Source organism: Gopherus evgoodei, unplaced genomic scaffold (genome assembly GCF_007399415.2).
Source record: "Gopherus evgoodei ecotype Sinaloan lineage unplaced genomic scaffold, rGopEvg1_v1.p scaffold_35_arrow_ctg1, whole genome shotgun sequence".
Classification (NCBI taxonomy): Eukaryota; Metazoa; Chordata; order Testudines; family Testudinidae; genus Gopherus; species Gopherus evgoodei.
In genome coordinates this window covers 3,202,531-3,220,063 of record NW_022060027.1, presented here as the reverse complement: position 1 = coordinate 3,220,063, position 17,533 = coordinate 3,202,531, and the positions used below count along the sequence as shown (strand labels likewise).

General features: G+C 68.0%; 2 protein-coding genes across 2 annotated transcripts; both read left to right on the top strand.

The window, feature by feature from the left end:
- The first annotated feature begins 527 nt into the window (after positions 1–527).
- On the top strand, positions 528–1,820 carry LOC115641660 (cytochrome c oxidase subunit 6B2). The gene is made up of 3 exons (XM_030544995.1): positions 528–663; positions 1,368–1,468; positions 1,767–1,820. Exons 1-3 carry the CDS (start codon positions 528–530, stop codon positions 1,818–1,820), a joined length of 291 nt encoding a protein of 96 aa, XP_030400855.1.
- Positions 1,821–2,686: 866 nt separating this feature from the next.
- Positions 2,687–16,449, top strand: RASIP1 (Ras interacting protein 1). Its single transcript, XM_030544780.1, has 12 exons — positions 2,687–2,818; positions 4,893–5,047; positions 5,790–6,367; positions 7,254–7,624; positions 9,771–10,391; positions 10,892–10,929; positions 11,758–11,909; positions 12,110–12,225; positions 13,029–13,269; positions 14,599–14,771; positions 15,504–15,651; positions 16,017–16,449. The coding sequence occupies exons 2-12, from the start codon at positions 4,914–4,916 to the stop codon at positions 16,214–16,216; spliced, it is 2,772 nt and encodes a 923-aa protein (XP_030400640.1). The 5' UTR covers positions 2,687–2,818; positions 4,893–4,913; the 3' UTR covers positions 16,217–16,449.
- Positions 16,450–17,533: the final 1,084 nt, after the last annotated feature.

Sequence of the window (17,533 nt, the reverse complement as noted above, 5' to 3'; positions counted from 1 at the left end):
GGTCAGGGAAGGATTCTGGTAGCTGGGGGGTCAGGCTGGGGGGGTCAGGGAAGGATTCTGGTAGCTGGGGGAGGATCAGGGAGGGATCCTGGCAGCGGGGGGTGGGGCAGCGGCAAGGGGAGCGCAGGCTGGGAGTGGGAAGTGGGGGAGGGATCCAGCAGTGGGGGGGCGCAGGCTGGGGGGGGTCAGGGATAGATCCCAGCAGCAACCCTGGGGGCCAGAGGGAAAGGTCGCCCCCCCATTTTATTCTTTCTCCCTTTAGAGGCCCAAAGCAACTGAATTTACTAGCATTGGGGGTGAGACACAGGTGAGACCAAGCTCTGGGAGGGGAGTGGGGGCCAGGGGTCAGAGCAGGGGGGCTGGGAGCCAGGACTCCTGGGTTCTCTCCCTGGCTCTGGGAGGGGAGTGGAGAGCAGGGGGGCTGGGAGCCAGGACTCCTGGGTTCTAGCCTGGCTGTGGGAGGGGAGTGTTGCCCAGCGGTTAGAGCAGTGCAGCCCCTGCACTTTCACCTGACTGCTTTCACAGGAATGCAGAGCTCATATGGAGCCGGTGGGGGGGAGAAGGGCGCCCCCGAGGGGTCCCGGGGGTATTATCGCACAGCCCCCTTTGACCCCCGCTTCCCCAACACAAACCAGACCCGCAACTGCTACCAGAACTACCTGGGTGAGTGGCAGAGGGCCCTCGGGGCAGGGGGGACTAGGAGCCAGGACTCCTGGGTTCTCCCCCTGTCTCTGGCAGGGGAGTGGGGGCCAGTGGTTAGAGCAGGGGGGCTGGGAGCCAGGACTCCTGGGTTCTCCCCCGGCTCTGGAAGGGGAGTCGGGACCAATGGTTAGAGCAGGGGGGCTGGGAGCCAGGACTCCTGGGTTCTCTCCCCAGCTCTGGGAGAGGAGTGGTGTCTAGTGGTTAGAGCAGGGGGGCTGGGAGCCAGGACTCCTGGGTTCTCTCCCCAGCTCTGGGAGGAGAGTGGGGTCTAGTGGTTAGAGCAGGGGGGCTGGGAGCCAGGACTCCTGGGTTCTCTCCCCAGCTCTGGGAGAGGAGTGGGGTCTAGTGGTTAGAGCAGGGAGGCTGGGAGCCAGGACTCCTGGGTTCTCTCCCCAGCTCTGGGAGAGGAGTGGGGTCTAGTGGTTAGAGCAGGGGGGCTGGGAGCCAGGACTCCTGGGTTCTCTCCCCAGCTCTGGGAGAGGAGTGGGGGCCAGGGGTTAGAGCAGTGGGGGCTGGGAGCCAGGACTCCTGGGTTCTCCCCCTGGCTCTGGGAGGGGAGTGGGGTAGTTGTGGGGAGGGGTTGGCTATGGGGGGCAGGGAGGTGAGGTTGGATTACTGGCGCCTCCTTGTGGTGGCAGAGGGTAACCTGTGCTGTCTCCCTGCAGACTATTACCGCTGCCTGAAGATACTGGGGGCGAAGGGAAAGAACACCAGGCCGTGCCAGTGGTACTACCGGGTCTACAAGTCCCTATGTCCCATCTCCTGGGTATGTGGGGTGCCAGGACCCCAGGGGTACCCCCCACTCTGCACTCAGTGGGGGAGGAGGGGAAAATGTCCCATGCCCTGTTCCCTACCCCGCTGAGCCAGTCAGTCCCCTGCCCTGGGGCTGGGTGGGAGCCGGTACCCCCGGGGGAAAGGGCCCCTGCGGGGAGGGGGGCTGGGCCCTGCTCTGTGGGGGGGAGGGGGGGCCCTGCCGGCCCCTTCTGGGAGGGCTGGGCCCTGATCTCTGTGGAGCTGCCCCTCTGGGTGTGGCCCCCACCCCAACCCCTTTTTTCTCTCCCCAGGTGAAGCGCTGGGATGAGCAGCGAGAGGACGGATCCTTCGCTGGCAGGATCTAGGCCCAGCTGCACCTGCGGGTGGGAAGATCCACAGGCCCCACCCTGTGGCGAGGCTCTGCCCCCTCCGGCACATCCCGTGGTGACTCCTCCTCACAGACCCACAATAAACCTGCTTCTTGCATAATTTGTCTCTGGAGTCCAAGTGTCCTAGTCCCCATAGTGCTCCCTCTGAGGAGATCCCCCGCGAGCCTGGGGGCTGGGTTTGGGAAGCCCCAGGCGCTGAGCCCAGAAAGCCCTAGGGGGGACGCTGGCTGGCACAGGCCGGACCAGCCCCAGTGCATCCCCTCCTTGCCCCCCCCACTGTGTCCCTCTCCGCACACACACACGCTGCCCCCCACTGCCCCGTTCCCCAGACACTGCCCGCTCCCTCCCACCCACTGCCCCCACATCCCGTGTCCCCCCCCGCCCTCATGCCCCTCCCCCCACATTTGCTGCCCAACGGTGCCCCTCCCCCATGCATTGCGCCCATTGCCCCTGGCCCCGCACAGTGCTTCCCACTGCCCCCTCCCCCACACCACGGTCCCTCCCCCACTCATGCCTCCCCCATCGCACCCCTTCCCCCCACATTGCATCCCCCCACTACCCCCTCGCACCCTCTCCCCTCATGCTGCCCCCAGATACCCCGCCCCCACTCACTGCCCCCCCACGCCCCCTCACCCCCCAACCGCTGCCTCTCGCTTGTGGCCCCGCACCCCTTTGCTCTGCCCCTCCCCGCCCTCCAGCTCCGTGTCCCCCGCCCCGTCGGAGGGGCCCCGCTTCCTGGCCCGGCTCCTTTTCCTGCCCCCCCGCAGCACCGGCCGGGCGGGGGCGGGGGCCGGGGAAATCCGCGCTCAGTGACTCCGTCCCCGACTGGCAGCGGGCTGGCCGCAGAGCTGGGGCTGGGCTGGGGGTCGCGCCCCACCGAGGGGCCATGGGGCGGGCGGGGCAGCCCCCAGGCTGGAGCTGAGCGTGGGAGCGGAGCCCAGGAGAGGAGACGTCCGGCCCCCCGACGGGACTGGGTAAACACCCCCCCCCCGCTTTCCTCTGGGGCAGCAGCTGGGGAAGGGGCGGGTGGGGAGTGGGATGATCCGAGGGCAGCCGGGGGGGAAGTGGGGTGATCGAGGGCCAGCCGGGGGGAAGGTCAGAGTGGGGAGATTGGGGTCAGCCAGCCGGAGTGGGGAGTGGGCTGATCGGGGGCCAGCTGGGGGGGGTCAGAGTGGGGAGATTGGGGGTCAGAGGGGGGGAAGATTGAGGGCAGCCAGCTTGGGGGGGGGAGTGGAGTGATCGGGGCCAGCCGGGGGCGTGATCGGGGGCTAGCCGGGGGTGTGTGTGGAGTGATCAGGGCCAGCTGGGGGGGTGACCAGGGGCCAGCCGGGGGGGTCAGAGTGGGGTGATCAGGGGCAGCCAGCTGGCCCTGAGCCTCCCCCCACCCCCGGTCTAACCACTAGCCCCCACTCCTCACCCAGAGTGGGGGATGGAACCCAGGAGTCCTGGTACCCCAGCCAGGCTCCTTACAGCTTTGGGGCCTGGAGGTCTCCCCGATGTGTCGCCTCTGTCCCCTCGGACCTGCGCCCTGGGGAGGGAGAAGAAGCATTGAACCAATAAAGGGCCTCGAAGACAGCCCAAGATGGCCCTGGGGTCCCTCCAATTCCATGGATCCCAGCGCCCCCGGCCCCCCGAATGCAGCTGGCTTTGGGGCAGAGTGGGAGGGGGCTTGTAGCCAAATGTAACTGGGTGGAAGTCACTGCCTGTGCACTGGCAGGACCAGAGAGAGAGATGGCCCCCAACATCCCATCCCCCAACCTACCCCTTTCCCCACTCATCCCAACATCCCAACCCCCAACCTAGCCCCCAACCCCCACTCACCCCAACATCCCATCCCCCAACCTACCCCCTTCCCCACTCACCACAACATCCCGGCCCCCAACCTATCCCCCAACCCCAATTCACCCCAACATCCCATCCCCCAACCTACCCCCTTTCCCACTCACCCCAACATCCCAACCCCAAACCTATCCCCAATCCCCACTCACCCCAACATCCCAGCCTCCAACCCACCCCCCTCCCCACTCACCCCAACATCCCATCCCCTAACCTACCCCCTCCCCACTCACCCGAACATCCCAGCCCCCTCCTAGCCCCCTCCCCACTCACCCTAACATCCCATCCCCCAACCTATCCCCCAACCCCCACTCACCCCAACATCCCAGCCCTCAACCTACCCCCTACCCCCACTCACCCCAACATCCCAACCCCCAACCTACCCCCTTCCCCACTCACCCCAATATCCCAACCCCCAACCTACCCCCAACCCCCGCTCACCCCAACATCCCAACCCCCAACCTACCCCCCTCCCCACTCACCCCAACATCCCATCCCCCAACCTATCCCCCAACCCCCACTCACACCAACATCCTGGCCCCCAACCTATCCCCCAACTCCCACTCACCCCAACATCCCAGCCCCCAGCCTAGCCCCCTCCCCACTCACCCCAACATCCTGGCCCTCAACCTATCCCCCAACTCCCACTCACCCCAACATCCCAGCCCCCAACCTAGCCCCCTCCCCACTCACCCCAGCATCCCAACCCCCAACCTATCCCCCAACCCCCACTCACCCCAACATCCCAGCCTCCAACCCACCCCCCTCCCTACTCACCCCAACATCCCAGCCCCCAGTTATCCCCCAACTCCCACTCACGCCAACATCCCAGCCCCCAACCTACCCCCTCCCCACTCACCCCAACATCCTGGTCCCAATCCTACCCCCCAGCCCCCAATCACCCCAACATCCCAGCCCCCAACCTATCCCCCCTCGTCCCCACATCCCATCTCCCAACCCAGCCCCCAACCCCCAATCACCCCAACATCCCGGCCCCCAACCCACCCCCAACCCCCACTCACTCCAATATCCTATCCCTCAAACTACCCCCATCCTCCACTCCATCCAACATCCTGGCCCCCAACCTGCCCTTCCCCCTTCCCGGCCCCTCACCAGGTCTGGCTGCCGGCTCCCACCCAGTCTGGCTAGGCCCCTGCCCCGGCACGACTGCCCTGCTCCTGCCAGCGCTCTGCCATGGCCGTGTCCCCCCAGGTGCCCGGCGCCCCCGGCACCATGTTCTCGGAGGAGCGGAAGGAGGGCAGCCCCCGCTTCGGGAAACTCCACTTCCCCGTCGGCCTCTGGATCAACTCGCCCAAGAAACACTTCGTCAAGATGAGCCGTCGCTGGCCCAGTGTGGGCTCCGTCAGGTACCGGCCCCCTGCCCCCTGGAACGGCCCCTGCCTTCCTACCCCCTGGAACAGCTCCCCTCCCTCCTGCCTCCTGGAACGGCCCTCGTCCCCACTCCCCCCTGCAACAGCTCCCCTCCCTTCTGCCCCCTGGAACAGCCCTCGTCCCTCCTGCCCCCTGGAACGGCCCCTCCCCTCCTGCCCCCTGGAACGGCCCCTGCCTTCCTACCCCCTGGAACAGCTCCCCTCCCTCCTGCCTCCTGGAATGGCCCTCGTCCCCACTCCCCCCTGCAACAGCTCCCCTCCCTTCTGCCCCCTGGAACAGCCCTCGTCCCTCCTGCTCCCTGGAACAGCCCCCCTGCCCGCTGGAAAGGCTCCCCTGCCTCCTGCCCCCTGGAATGGCCCCCATCCCTCCTGCCCTCCCCCGGAGTGCCCCACAGCCCTCCTACCCTGGTATCCGGCCCCCTGGATCAGCCCCACGGGCCCATCTACCCTGGTATCCAAGCCCCTCCTGCCCGCAGATCAGACCTATGGGCTCATCTACCCCAGTATCCCTCGCTCTCCCTGCCCCCCAATCACACCCACAGGCCCATCTATCTCAGTATCTTGCCTCCTTCCTGTCCCCACAGTCAGTCCATGGGCCCATCTCCCCCATTATCGCCCCCTTCCTGCCCCCCAGGCCAGGCCCACAGACCCCTCCAGCCAACACTTCCAGCCTCCCCCCTCTGCTCATTTAACCCAGCCTCCCGCCTTCCCTCCCCAGGTCCACCTCCTCGGACACCACCAGCCGGGGCAGCGAGACGGTGGAGCTGCGGCCCCCTGGCAAGGCGAAGGCGGGCCGCCACAAGCGCCTCTCCAACCTCTTCCACCGCAGCACCAGCAGTGGGGCGGGCGTGGGGGGCGGGCGCTGGGGCAGCGAGAAGAAGCTGGCGGATCTCATCGACCCAGTGCCCGAGGACCTGGTGGAGCTGTCCAGCCAGCCTCAGCTGCCAGGCATCCTGAAGATCTTCGGGGGAGCCATCTCCCGGGGGGCCAACTACAAGAGCGTGCTGGCCACGCCGCGCTCCACAGCGCGCCAGCTGGTGCGGGAGGCGCTGGAGCGCTACGGGGTGGCACCGGAGGAGGAGGAGGGGGGCTACGTGCTGTGTGACGTGGTGGGCCGCTTCGAGGGGCCCGGCGGGGCCTGGCAGGCCGAGCACCTGCGCCCCGTGGGCGACACCGAGCGGCCCCTGGTGCTGCAGGACGTGTGGAAGCCCAAGGCCGGCCTGTCACGGCGCTTCGAGGTGCGGCGGCGGTGCGAGGTGGAGAGGGTTGGCGAGGCCGAGGATAACGAGACGGCGGGTGAGGCTGCGGTGGGGGCTGCCTCCATCCCCTGGGCATGCCAGGCCGGAGTCATGGGCCCCGTGGGCATGCCAGGCTGGGAGTCATGGGACCCCCGGGCATGCTAGGCTGGGAGCCACGGGACCCCTGGGTCAGGACCCCTTGGTCATCCCAGGCTAGGAGCCACAGGACCCCTGGGTCATCCCAGGCTAGGAGCCACAGGACCCCTGGGCATGCCAGGCTGGGAGTCATGGGACCCCCGGGCATGCTAGGCTGGGAGCCACAGGACCCCTGGGTCAGGACCCCTTGGTCATCCCAGGCTAGGAGCCACAGGACCCCTGGGTCATCCCAGGCTAGGAGCCACAGGACCCCTGGGCATGCCAGGCTGGGAGTCATGGGACCCCCGGGCATGCTAGGCTGGGAGCCACGGGACCCCTGGGTCATCCCAGGCTGGGAGCCACGGGACCCCTGGGTCATCCCAGGCTAGGAGCCACAGGACCCCTGGGTATGCCAGGCTGGAAGTCATGGGACCCCCGGGCATGCTAGGCTGGGAGCCATGGGATCCCTGGGTCATCCCAGGCTAGGAGCCACAGGACCCCTGGGCATGCCAGGCTGGAAGCCATGGGACCCCTGGGTCATCCCAGGTCGGGAGCCACCAGCCAAACTACAGGATCCCCCAGTCATCTTCCATCTCAGAGACATACCCCCTCATCTTCCCACAGCCAGGAGCCACGGGACCCTCTGTCATCCCCAAGTTCGGAGCCATGGCCCCTCCCCAGTTATGTCCTGCCTTGGAGCTACAGGCCCGGTTGTCCCTGGGGCTGGGGAGTCGGGCTGGGGATCCCTGAAACCCCCAGAGTGGGGAGCCGGTCAGCCCCCTCTGAGGCTCCCCCTTCTCGCCCCCCAGGCATCAACGCCCAGGCACGGCGGCTGCAGAAGAGCCGCTCACGGGCGGCCTCGGGGGGCCCGGCCCCCAAGGAGCGGGCCGACAACCTGTCCCTGCGCCGCAGCATCAGCGACATGAACCTGAGCGCCCGCAAGCGGCGCGAGCGCAAGGCCGTGCTGAGCGTGGCGGGCACCGAGGTGGGGCCGGCCGGCGAGGAGCAGGAGGGGGAGGTGGCCCCAGCCCAGGAGGCAGCGCCGGCGGACGGGGGCGCCAAGTCCGGGGAGGCCGAGGACTCGGCGGACGGGGCCAACCTGGAGCAGCTGTCCCAGTGCCTGATCCAGCCCCCCACCCAGCACCCCTACTTCCTGCTGCTGCTCGGCTGCGATAAGCAGGTAGGGCAGGGGGCTCTGGGGCTCTGGGGCTGCAGGGAGCAGGGCCTGCGGGGGCTCAGGAAGGGGCATTGGGCTGCGAGGAGTAAGGCGAGGGCTCAGCAGGGGGCCCTGGGCTGGGGGGGCAGAGCGGGGGGTTCAGTGAGGGGTGCCAGGCCCTGGGGGGGGCAGAGCGGGGGCTCAGGAAGGGGCATTGGGCTGCGAGGAGTAAGGCGAGGGCTCAGCAGGGGGCCCTGGGCTTGGGGGGAGGAGCGGGGGGTTCAGTGAGGGGTGCCAGGCCCTGGGGGGGACAGAGCAGAGGCTCGGCAGGGGGCGCTGGGCTGGGGGGGCGGAGCGGGGGGCTCAGTGAGGGGTTCCAGGCTCGGGGGGAGGCAGAGCGGGGGCTCGGCAGGGGGCACTGGGCTGGGGGGGCAGAGCGGGGGGCTCAGAGAGGGGTTCCAGGCTCGAGGGGGGCAGAGCGGGGGCTCGGCAGGGGGCACTGGGCTGGGGGGGCAGAGCGGGGGGCTCAGTGAGGGGTGCCAGGCTCGGGGGGGGGCAGAGCAGAGGCTCGGCAGGGGGCGCTGGGCTGGGGGGGCGGAGCGGGGGGCTCAGTGAGGGGTTCCAGGCTCGGGGGGAGGCAGAGCGGGGGCTCCGCAGGGGGCACTGGGCTGGGGGGGCAGAGCGAGGGGCTCAGTGAGGGGTGCCAGGCTCGGGGGGGGCAGAGCGGGGGCTCGGCAGGGGGCGCTGGGCTGCAGTGCAAGGTCAGCAGGGGGTGCTGACTCCAGCCCCCAGGACCATTTGTTCCCCACTATGGTCCAGCAGAGAGCATGCTGGGAACACAACTTTCCCATAATGCTTTGTACCCTCTGGGTCGGCCTTGGGGGAGGGAAGGGTAGGTGGGAGCGCCCCAGGATATGGGGGAGGGTGCGGTAATGGAAGAGTCCATTTTAACATAGAAAATAGGGGGCTTCCCAGAAGACACAATTTTAGCCAACAAAAATAGGGGTGCAATAGCAGGATGGCCCATTTTCTCACAGAAACTGGGGGTGGGGCAAAAAGGGTAGAACCCATTTTATCATAGAGGGGATTCGTGGGAGAGCCCCTCCCCAAGAGTGGTGGGTGCCACAGTGGGAGAGGGCCCATTCCCCTCCCCCCAGAGGGCAGGGGTGGTGCAGCAGGAGAGCCCATTCCTCCCCAAAAGGTGGGTGTTGTGCGGTGGGAGAGCCCATTCCCACCCCAGAAGGCAGGGGTGGCATGGTGGGAGAGCCTGTTCCCTCCTAGAGGGCAAAGGTGGCATGGCGGGAGAGTCCATTTCCCCCCCCAGGGCAGGGGTAGCATGGCAGGAGAGTCCATTTCCCCCCCCAGAGGGCAGGGGTAGCATGGCGGGAGTCCATTCCTTCCCAGAAGGCAGAGATGGCATGGTGGGAGATCCCATTCCCCCCCAGAGGGCAGGGTGATGCTGTAGGAGAGCCGGTTCCCCCCCAACCTCAGAAGGTGGGTGTTGTGTGGTGGGAGAGCCCATTCCCCACCAGAAGGCAGGGGTGGCATGGCACAAAAGTCCATTCCCTCCCTAAGGGCAGGGGTGGCATGGCAGGAGAGTCCATTCCCCCCCAGAGGGCAGGGGTAGCATGGCGGGAGTCCATTCCCTCCCAAAGGGCAAGGGTGGCATGGTGGGAGAGGCCATTCCCCCCCAGAGGGCAGGGGTGGTGCTGTAGGAGAGCCCGTTCCCCCCAGAGGGCAGGGATGGCATGGCGGGAGAGTCCATTCCCCCCCTAGAGGGCAGGGGTGGTGCTGTAGGAGAGCCCGTTCCCCCCAGAGGGCAGGGGTGGCATGGTGGGAGAGCCCATTCCCCCCCAGAGGGTGGGGTGGTGCTGTGGGAGAGCCCGTTCCCCCCAGAGGGCAGGGGTGGCATGGCAGGAGAGTCCATTCCCCCCCAGAGGGCGGGGTGGTGCTATGGAAGAGCCCATTCCCCCCAGACGGCAGGGGTGGCACGGCGGGAGAGTCCATTCTCCCCCCCAGAAGGCAGGGGTGGCATGGCGGGAGAGCCCATTCCCCCGCAGAGGGCAGGGGTGGCATGGCGGGAGAGTCCATACTCCCCAGAGGGCGGGCCAGGCCTGCTTTCGATGGCACTCCCGTGTTTTGACGCCATTTTCCCCCCGTCACCCCCCAGGATTTTGTGATCTACGTGATGACTCGGCGTCGGCACGTCTTCGGGCGCCGCCCCCAGCCCGACAAGGGGGGCTATGTGGACACCTTCCTCTGCGCCCCGGACATCCTGCCCCGCCACTGCTGCGTGCAGGAGGCCGAGCCGGCCCCGGGGCCGGCCCTGGTGCGGCCCTTCCGGGGGGCGGCCGTCACCCTCAATGGGGGGGCCCTGATGCGCGAGGCGGAGCTGCACCCGGGGGACCTGCTGGGGCTGGGCCAGCACTTCCTCTTCATGTACAAAGACCCCCGGAGCCCCCAGCCCCGGCCGGCCTGGCTGCCGCGGCCCTGGGTCTCGCCCGGGCTGGCGGGTGCCTTCTCGTGCCAGGCCTGCGGGCGCTCCCTCCAGGAGAGGCAGGATGCCTTCCAGGCCTACGTGGAGAGCCGGGAGCCCGAGCTGCGCTACCGGCCCCAGGAGGAGGAGGCGCTGCTGAGGGAGATCGTCCGGCTCCAGGGGGCCACCACCTTCAACCTGGCCCCGGCCTTCCTCCTGGGCCTGTGCCTGGAGCACTCCACCCGCGTGCTGGAGCCCAGCCACTTCCCCCGCCTGGTGGCCAGGATGGCCCAGCTGATCAAGGAGGCCGTCTGGGTAACAAGAGGGGAGGTGGACAGGGGATCGGGGCTGGGGAGCAGCAGTGGTGGACTAGCCACTGGGCCAACGGGGCCCTGTGCCCAGGCCCCCAGCCAATTGGGGGGCCCCAGAAAAATGGGTACCCCGACCCACTCTGCCCACCCACCCAGCGTTCCTACCACGGGCATGGGGACTTTGGGTGCCGAGTGGGGGACCCCATGTCCCCGGCAGCAGCACACGGGGGCGGGGACGGACTGCAGGTAGAAGGGGTGGGGGAGGGGCCCGACTTGCTCTGGCCCAGGGCCCCACAAAACCCCAATCTGCCCCTGGGGGGGTCAGGGACCCCTCCCAGAGTGGGGGAAGGGAGGAGGGAAGAATGGCTGGGGGCAGGGCCCCCGTGTATCCCAGGGTGGGGGCAGGGCTGGGGGTGAGGGCCCTCCTGTGTATCGGGGGGCAGGGCTGGGGGAATGTGACGGCAGCCACAAGGCCCGTTCCGGATCAGCTTTCTTCCCTGCCAGGAGAAGATCAAGGAAGTCGGGGACCGGCAGCCGGAGAAGTGAGTGAGACCCCGGGACCCCGGCCACACCCCACCCTGGGCATGGGTGCTCCCTGTCTCGCCCCCCTCTGCAGCAGTGCGCAGGGTAGGGGGAGCTCTGTCCTCAGACTCCAGCCCCACGCCAGAGGGATTGTATCTTAGTGCTGGGCGAGGGGTCCTCATATACCCAGCCCCTGCACTCACCCAAGAGGGGTCACGTCCCAATGCCAGGTGAGGGGTCCCATATACCCTGCCCCAACGCCACCCCAGAATGGTCACATCCCTGCACTGAGTGAGGGGTCCCTGGATACCCAGCCCCTGCACCTACCCCAGAGGGGCCATGTCCCAGCGCCGGGCGAGGAGTCCCCATATACCCAGCCCCCGCACCCACCCCAGAGGGGCCATGTCCCAGCGCCGGGCGAGGGGTCCCCATATACCCAGCCCCCGCACCCACCCCAGAGGGGCCATGTCCCAGCGCCGGGCGAGGGGTCCCCGTGTACCCAGCCCCCACCCCAGAGGGGCCATGTCCCAGCGCCGGGCGAGGGGTCCCCGTGTACCCAGCCCCCACCCCAGAGGGGCCATGTCCCAGCGCCGGGCGAGGGGTCCCCATATACCCAGCCCCCGCACCCACCCCAGAGGGGCCATGTCCCAGCGCCGGGCGAGGGGTCCCCATATACCCAGCCCCCGCACCCACCCCAGAGGGGCTGTTAACCCCTTCAGAGCTGAGTATGTCCCATTGGAAGCTGCTAAGAACTGGACGGGGTCCCAAAGGGTCTGGGGAGGGGCGAGGGTGTCCCACCAGCTCCGATGATCCCCCAGTCGCTCCCCCCACCCCTCTCTCCCTTCCAGCCAGCAGGACAAGGGCCAGGTGGGGGTGCTCAGCATCGAGGAGGTGGCGGCCGACTTGCGCCCCCTGATGCTCTGGATGGCCAACGCCATGGAGCTGCTCAACCTGGTCCAGAAGAAAGTGATGGACATGGAGAAAGAACTCGACCTGGAGGGTGAGCAAGATGCCTGGGTTCTCTCTCTGGCTCTGAAAGGGGAGTGGGGCTAGTGGTTAGAACAGCAGGGGCTGGGAGCCAGGACGCCTGGGTTCTCTCTCCCCTAGGGGATGGTGGGGTGAATCCCACAGGCATGGGGTGAGCTCGGCAGCGAGCACAGCTCACAGAGCCCCACAGCCGACCCCCTTTGTCCTCGCCAGGAAGTTCCCATGATGCTTTGCTGTCCAGTGACCTGGAGACCTGCGACGACGCCATGGCGGTGCTGGACGAGGTCATCATGTCCACGTTCCAGCAGTCCGTGTATTACCTGACCAAGGTGAGCTCAGCCCAGTGCCCCCTAGTGCTGCCCTAGGGCATGGAATCATAGATTATTAGAGTTGGAGGGGACCTCAAGAGATCATCTAGTCCAGGCCCCACCTTGGGGACTCCTGATCTAATCCAACCCCCTGCTCAAAGCAGAACCAATCCCCAAATCCCTAAATGGCCCCCTCAAGGATTGAATTCACAACCCTGGGTTTAGCAGGCCAATGCTTGAACCACTGAGCTACCCCTCCCCCCGCTGAGCACCTCGCTCCCTGCAGCCCAGCGCCCCCTAGTGCTGCCCTGGGGCATCGGGGGCCACACTGCCTGGCCAGGGAGAGCCCCCTGCTGAGCCCCCCGCTCCCTGCAGCCCAGCGCCCCCTAGTGCTGCCCTGGGGCATCGGGGGCCACACTGCCTGGCCAGGGAGAGCCCCCTGCTGAGCCCCCCGCTCCCTGCAGCCCAGCGCCCCCTAGTGCTGTCCTGGGGCATCGGGGCCCACACTGCCTGGCCGGGGAGAGCCCCCTGCTGAGCCCCCCGCTCCCTGCAGCCCAGCGCACCCTAGTGCTGCCCTGGGGCATCGGGGCCCACACTGCCTGGCCGGAGAGAGCCCCCTGCTGAGCTCCCTGCAGCCCAGCACCCCCTAGTGGGCTCCCTGCTGCCCAGCGCCCCCTAGTGCTGCCCTAGGGCATCGGGGCCCATCCCACCTGCCTGAGGAGAGCCCCCTGCTGAGCCCCCCCCCCCCCGCTCCCTGCAGCCCAGCGCCCCCTAGAGCCCTGCTGGCTCATTGCCTTGTGTTTAACCCTTTGCTGTCTGGGCAGACGCTGTACTCGGCCCTGCCCGCCTTGCTGGACAGTAACCCCTTTACTGCCGCGGCGGACCTGTCCCACGCCCAGGAGCTGAGCACCATGCCCGAGGGCATCCGTGGCACCCTGGCCATCTACCAGGCCACGCTGGAGCTGACCCGGGAGTGTGAGCTACACCCCGACCTGGTATCCCAGACCTTCGGCTACCTCTTCTTTTTCTCCAACGCCTCCCTCTTCAACACCCTCATGGAGAGAGGTGAGGGGCTGGGGGCCAGGACGTCTGGGTTCTCTCCTGCTCTGGGAGGGGAGTGGGGTCTAGTGGTTAGAGCAGGAGGGGGCTGGGAGCCAGGATGCCTGGGTTCTCTCCTGGTCTGGGAGGGGAGTGGGGTCTAGTGGTTACAGCAGGGGCAGCTGGGAGCCAGGACTCCTGGGTTCTCTCCCTGGCTCTGACAGAGGCTCCGGTCTCATGAATCACAGGCAGCCCGAAATCTCAGCCACCCTCCCCGTTTCCTCCTATTGTCCCATCCCCAGATCAGCAGGAAGGCAGCTCTTTCCTGCCCATGGGCCCAGGGGCGGGGCAGGGCAGGAAATGGGTCTGTGCCAGGAACCAAGGCAGAAGGGGAGGGGCAGGGGGCGGGAGGGGGGCTCAGTCATTGGGGGGCCAGGAACCACTGTGGGGTTGGGAAAGTTTGATCGGCGGGCTATTGGGGGGGTTGCTGGGGCTACCCCAAATCCTGACCCTGGGACAGGGCTCCAAGCTATGTCTCTTCCCGCCTTCCCCCAGTCTCAGCCCCTGGCTCCCTGCCCCCCACCTCTCCTCCACCCCCACCGACCGTTGCACCCCCCCACGCACACACATCACAGTCTGCTTCACCCGCTGCCCCCTCGTACCGCTCATGTCTCATGGTGGGTGAGTGGTCAGGACACGAGGATGGGCGGGGGTAGATGGATGGATGGATGGGGGGTTGGGAAGGTGGATGGATGGGAGGAAAGGCGGGGGGACGTCTGGGAGGGAAGGGGGGGATGGATGGGAGGGAAGGTCAGGGGGCTGGCTGGGGGAAAGGTAGGGGGATGCCCGGGAGGGAAGGCAGGAGGCAGGTTGGGGGGCTGGCTGCGGGAAAGGTGGGGGGATGCTCGGGAGGGAAGGCGGGCGGACAGATGGGAGGGAAGGTTGTGGGATGCCTGGGAGGGGAGGTGGGGGGACGGATGGGAGGGAAGGTCGGGGGCTGGCTGTGGGAAAGGTGGGGGATGGATAGGAGGGAAGGTCGAGGGGCTGGTCGGGGGAAAGGTGGGGGGACGGATAGGAGGGAAGGTTGAGGGGCTGGCCAGGGGAAAGGTGGGGGGACGGATAGGAGGGAAGGTCGGGGGATGCCTGGGAGGGGAGGTGGGGGGATGGATGGGAGGGAAGGTCGGGGGGCTGGCCGGGGGAAAGGTGGGGGGACGCCCGAGAGTTAAGGTGGACAGATAGATGGACGGGTGGGTTGGAGGGTGGGTGGGTGGCTGGATCTACCCCAGGGCGGGGTCGAGGCCCAGCTGCCCTGGCAGTCACCCTGCTGTGACTGTGGTCTCCTGCGCCCGGCGCCAGGCACCGGGGGGCCCTTCTACCAGTGGGCAAAGGCCGTGCAGATCCGCACCAACCTGGACCTGGTGCTGGACTGGCTGCAGGGCGTGGGGCTGGGCGACATCGCCGCCGAATTCTTCCGCAAGCTCTCCACCACCGCCAACTTGCTCTGCGTCCCCAAGACCAGCCTGGTCAAGGTGAGGGGCCGCCTGCAGGGGGCGCCGCGGAACTGCGCCAGTGCGGAATGGGGCCCGGGGCCCATCCCTCTAGGGGGCACCAGTTCCCATCGGGCCCCAGGCAGGGACTGGCTGGCTCCAGGGGTGGGGAATGGGGCCCGGGGCCCATCCCCTCTAGGGGGCACCAGCTCCCATCGGGCCCCAGGCAGGGACTGGCTGGCTCCGGGGGCGGAGAATGGGGCCCGGGGCCTGGGGCCCGTCCCCTCTAGGGGGAACCAGCTCCCATCAGGCCCCAGGCAGGGACTGGCTGGCTCCGGGGGTGGGGAATGGGGCCTGGGGCCCATCCCCTCTAGGGGGCACCAGCTCCCATCAGGCCCCAGGCAGGGACTGGTTGGTTCCTGGGGCGGGGAATGGGGCCTGGGGCCCGTCCCCTCTAGGGGGCACCAGCTCCCATCAGGCCCCAGGCAGGGACTGGTTGGTTCCTGGGGCGGGGAATAGGGCCCAGGGTCCGTCCCCTCTAGGGGGCACCAGCTCCCATCAGGCCCCAGGCAGGGACTGGCTGGCTCCGGGGGCGGGGAGTGGGGCCTGGGGCCCGTCCCCTCTAGGGGGAACCAGCTCCCATCCGGCCTCATGGCGGGGACTGGTTGGCTCCGGGGGTGGGGAATGGGGCCCGGGGCCTTTCCCCTCTAGGGGGCGCCGGCTCCCATCCTCCTGCAGCTCCCAGGGATCTCCCCATCTCTCTGCTTCCCCCAGGCTACCTGGTCCCGGCTGCGCAGTGACTACCCGGCCCTGACGCCCGCCCAGCTCCACCACGTGCTGAGCAACTACCACCTGGGGCTGGGGCGCCCATACCCTGAGGGCTGGAGCCCCCCGCCCGAGGAGAGGGAGGAGATGGCGAACAGTGAGTGCCGGTGCCCCCCATCCCGATCCACAGCCCCGCCAGACCAGCCCCCTCAGCTCTGCCAACCCCCCTCAATCCCGACCCGCAGCCCCCACCAGCCCAGCCCTGCCCCCCTCAGTCCTGACCTGCAGCCCCCTTCTCCCCTGACCCACAGCCCCCTGCTAGCCCGGCCCTGGGCTCCCCCACAGCCCTGCCACTGCTCCTCACTCCCGACCCGCAGCCCCCGCCAGCCCAGCCCTGCCCCCCAGCTCTGCCAGCGCCCCTCACTCCCAACCTGCACCCCAGCCCTGCCCCCCAGCTCTGCCAGCCCCCCTCACTCCTGGCCTGCAGCCCCCACCCGCTCTCACACCTCTCTCCTCCCCCAGGTGAGATCTTCGAGAGTTTCTCTGACCACCCGCCCCTGATCCTGCCCAGCGAGGGGTTCCGGCTCTGCCCTGCGGCCCCGGTGATGGACGACGCCCTCCACCACCAGCTGTGCCGCCTGCGCCGTTTCCTCTGGGACCTGGAGCAGGCCTCGCTGCCAGCCAACCAGCGGGCGGCCCATGGGCTGGAGGGCGGCCAGTGAGCGCACCTGGCACCGAGCACCTGCTGACGCCCCACCCACCTTCCCGGGCTCCCCTGCAGGGGGGGTGTCAAACATCATAGGGCCTGGACAGTGACGGGAGGCGTCACCCAAAGTGTCTCCCCTCCGGACAGTGGGGACCCTGATGGGCTCCCCTGGTGCTGGGCTTGGAACGAACTGTGTATTCCAATAAACCACGTCTCTGTGTCAGCCACCGTCTCTGCCAGCAGGGGGCGCTGGGGGCGTCAGCCAGAGCCCAGTGCTGCCCCTACTGGTGTGTTTGTGATGGGGGCTGGGAGCCAGGACTCCTGGGTTCTCTCCCCGGCTCTGGGAGGAGAGTGGGACCTAGTGGTTAGACATTGGGGGGGCTGGGAGCCAGGACTCCTGGGTTCTCTCCCCTGCTCTGGGAGGAGAGTGGGGCCTAGTGGTTAGACATTGGGGGGGCTGGGAGCCAGGACTCCTGGGTTCTCTCCCCGGCTCTGGATGAAGAGTGGACCTTAGTGGTTAAACATTGGGGGGCCTGGGAGCCAGGACTCCTCGGTTCAGGCCCTGGCTGGGGAAGGGGAGTGGTGTCTAGTGGTCGGAGCAGAGCTGGTCCAGCTGGGTCTATATTTATCAATGGCGTCAGTCCCGGGTGTGATTTAATCCTGGAAACTTTAGCTGGGGAAAGACGCATGAGCTCATCTTGTCCTGCTGCAGGCCACCCCACCTCCCAGCACCCAGCCCTGCCCCCGAACCGCCCATCAGGCACCCGGGGGGGGCGGGGAATCAGCCCCCCCAGAGGTGAAGGGAAAGAACCCCGGAGTCCTGGCACCCTGCCCCCCTGATCTACACCCTAGACACCACACCCCCCACCTCCGCCAGAGCTGGAGATGGAGCCCAGGAGTCCTGGCTGCCCCTCCCCTCCCCACCTCACACTCCAGTAGGGGGCAGAGCCCATCTCACCCTCACCCGGTTTTTCCCTGGAGCTGGGGTTGGGGGGGAACATGGGGGTTCAGGGCCAGGCAGAAGTGGGGCCCAGGAGCAGGGCGGGAGGCAGGGTGGGCATCAGGCCGGCTTTAAATACCCACAGCTGAAACCGATCCGCAGCGTCAGTGAAATCCAGCTCGGCCCAGACAGCCAGAGACAGGTGCCACCTGTCGCAGGATCCCCCAGCGCCCCACTGCAGCCACCGGCAAAGGGCACCCGGCACGCTGGTCCCTGGCTCGCCCTCCGCACAGCCCCACAACTGCCCTCCGCACGGCCCCACAGCTCAGCCCCAGCTCCCAACACGTGTCTAGGCCACATCCACTGCGACAGGGCCCCGATCTCAGCAACTGT

What these genes read in the sequence shown, in the direction of transcription:
- LOC115641660 (XM_030544995.1), top strand. Translation starts at nt 528, where the DNA reads ATGCAGAGCTCATATGGAGCCGGTGGGGGGGAGAAGGGCGCCCCCGAG. An exon ending in CTGCTACCAGAACTACCTGG is followed by an intron (nt 664 to 1,367) that starts GTGAGTGGCAGA and finishes GTCTCCCTGCAG; the next exon opens with ACTATTACCGCTGCCTGAAG. An exon ending in CCCTATGTCCCATCTCCTGG is followed by an intron (nt 1,469 to 1,766) that starts GTATGTGGGGTG and finishes TTCTCTCCCCAG; the next exon opens with GTGAAGCGCTGGGATGAGCA.
- RASIP1 (XM_030544780.1), top strand. Translation starts at nt 4,914, where the DNA reads ATGTTCTCGGAGGAGCGGAAGGAGGGCAGCCCCCGCTTCGGGAAACTC. An exon ending in TGATCAAGGAGGCCGTCTGG is followed by an intron (nt 10,392 to 10,891) that starts GTAACAAGAGGG and finishes CTTCCCTGCCAG; the next exon opens with GAGAAGATCAAGGAAGTCGG. An exon ending in CAACACCCTCATGGAGAGAG is followed by an intron (nt 13,270 to 14,598) that starts GTGAGGGGCTGG and finishes GCCCGGCGCCAG; the next exon opens with GCACCGGGGGGCCCTTCTAC.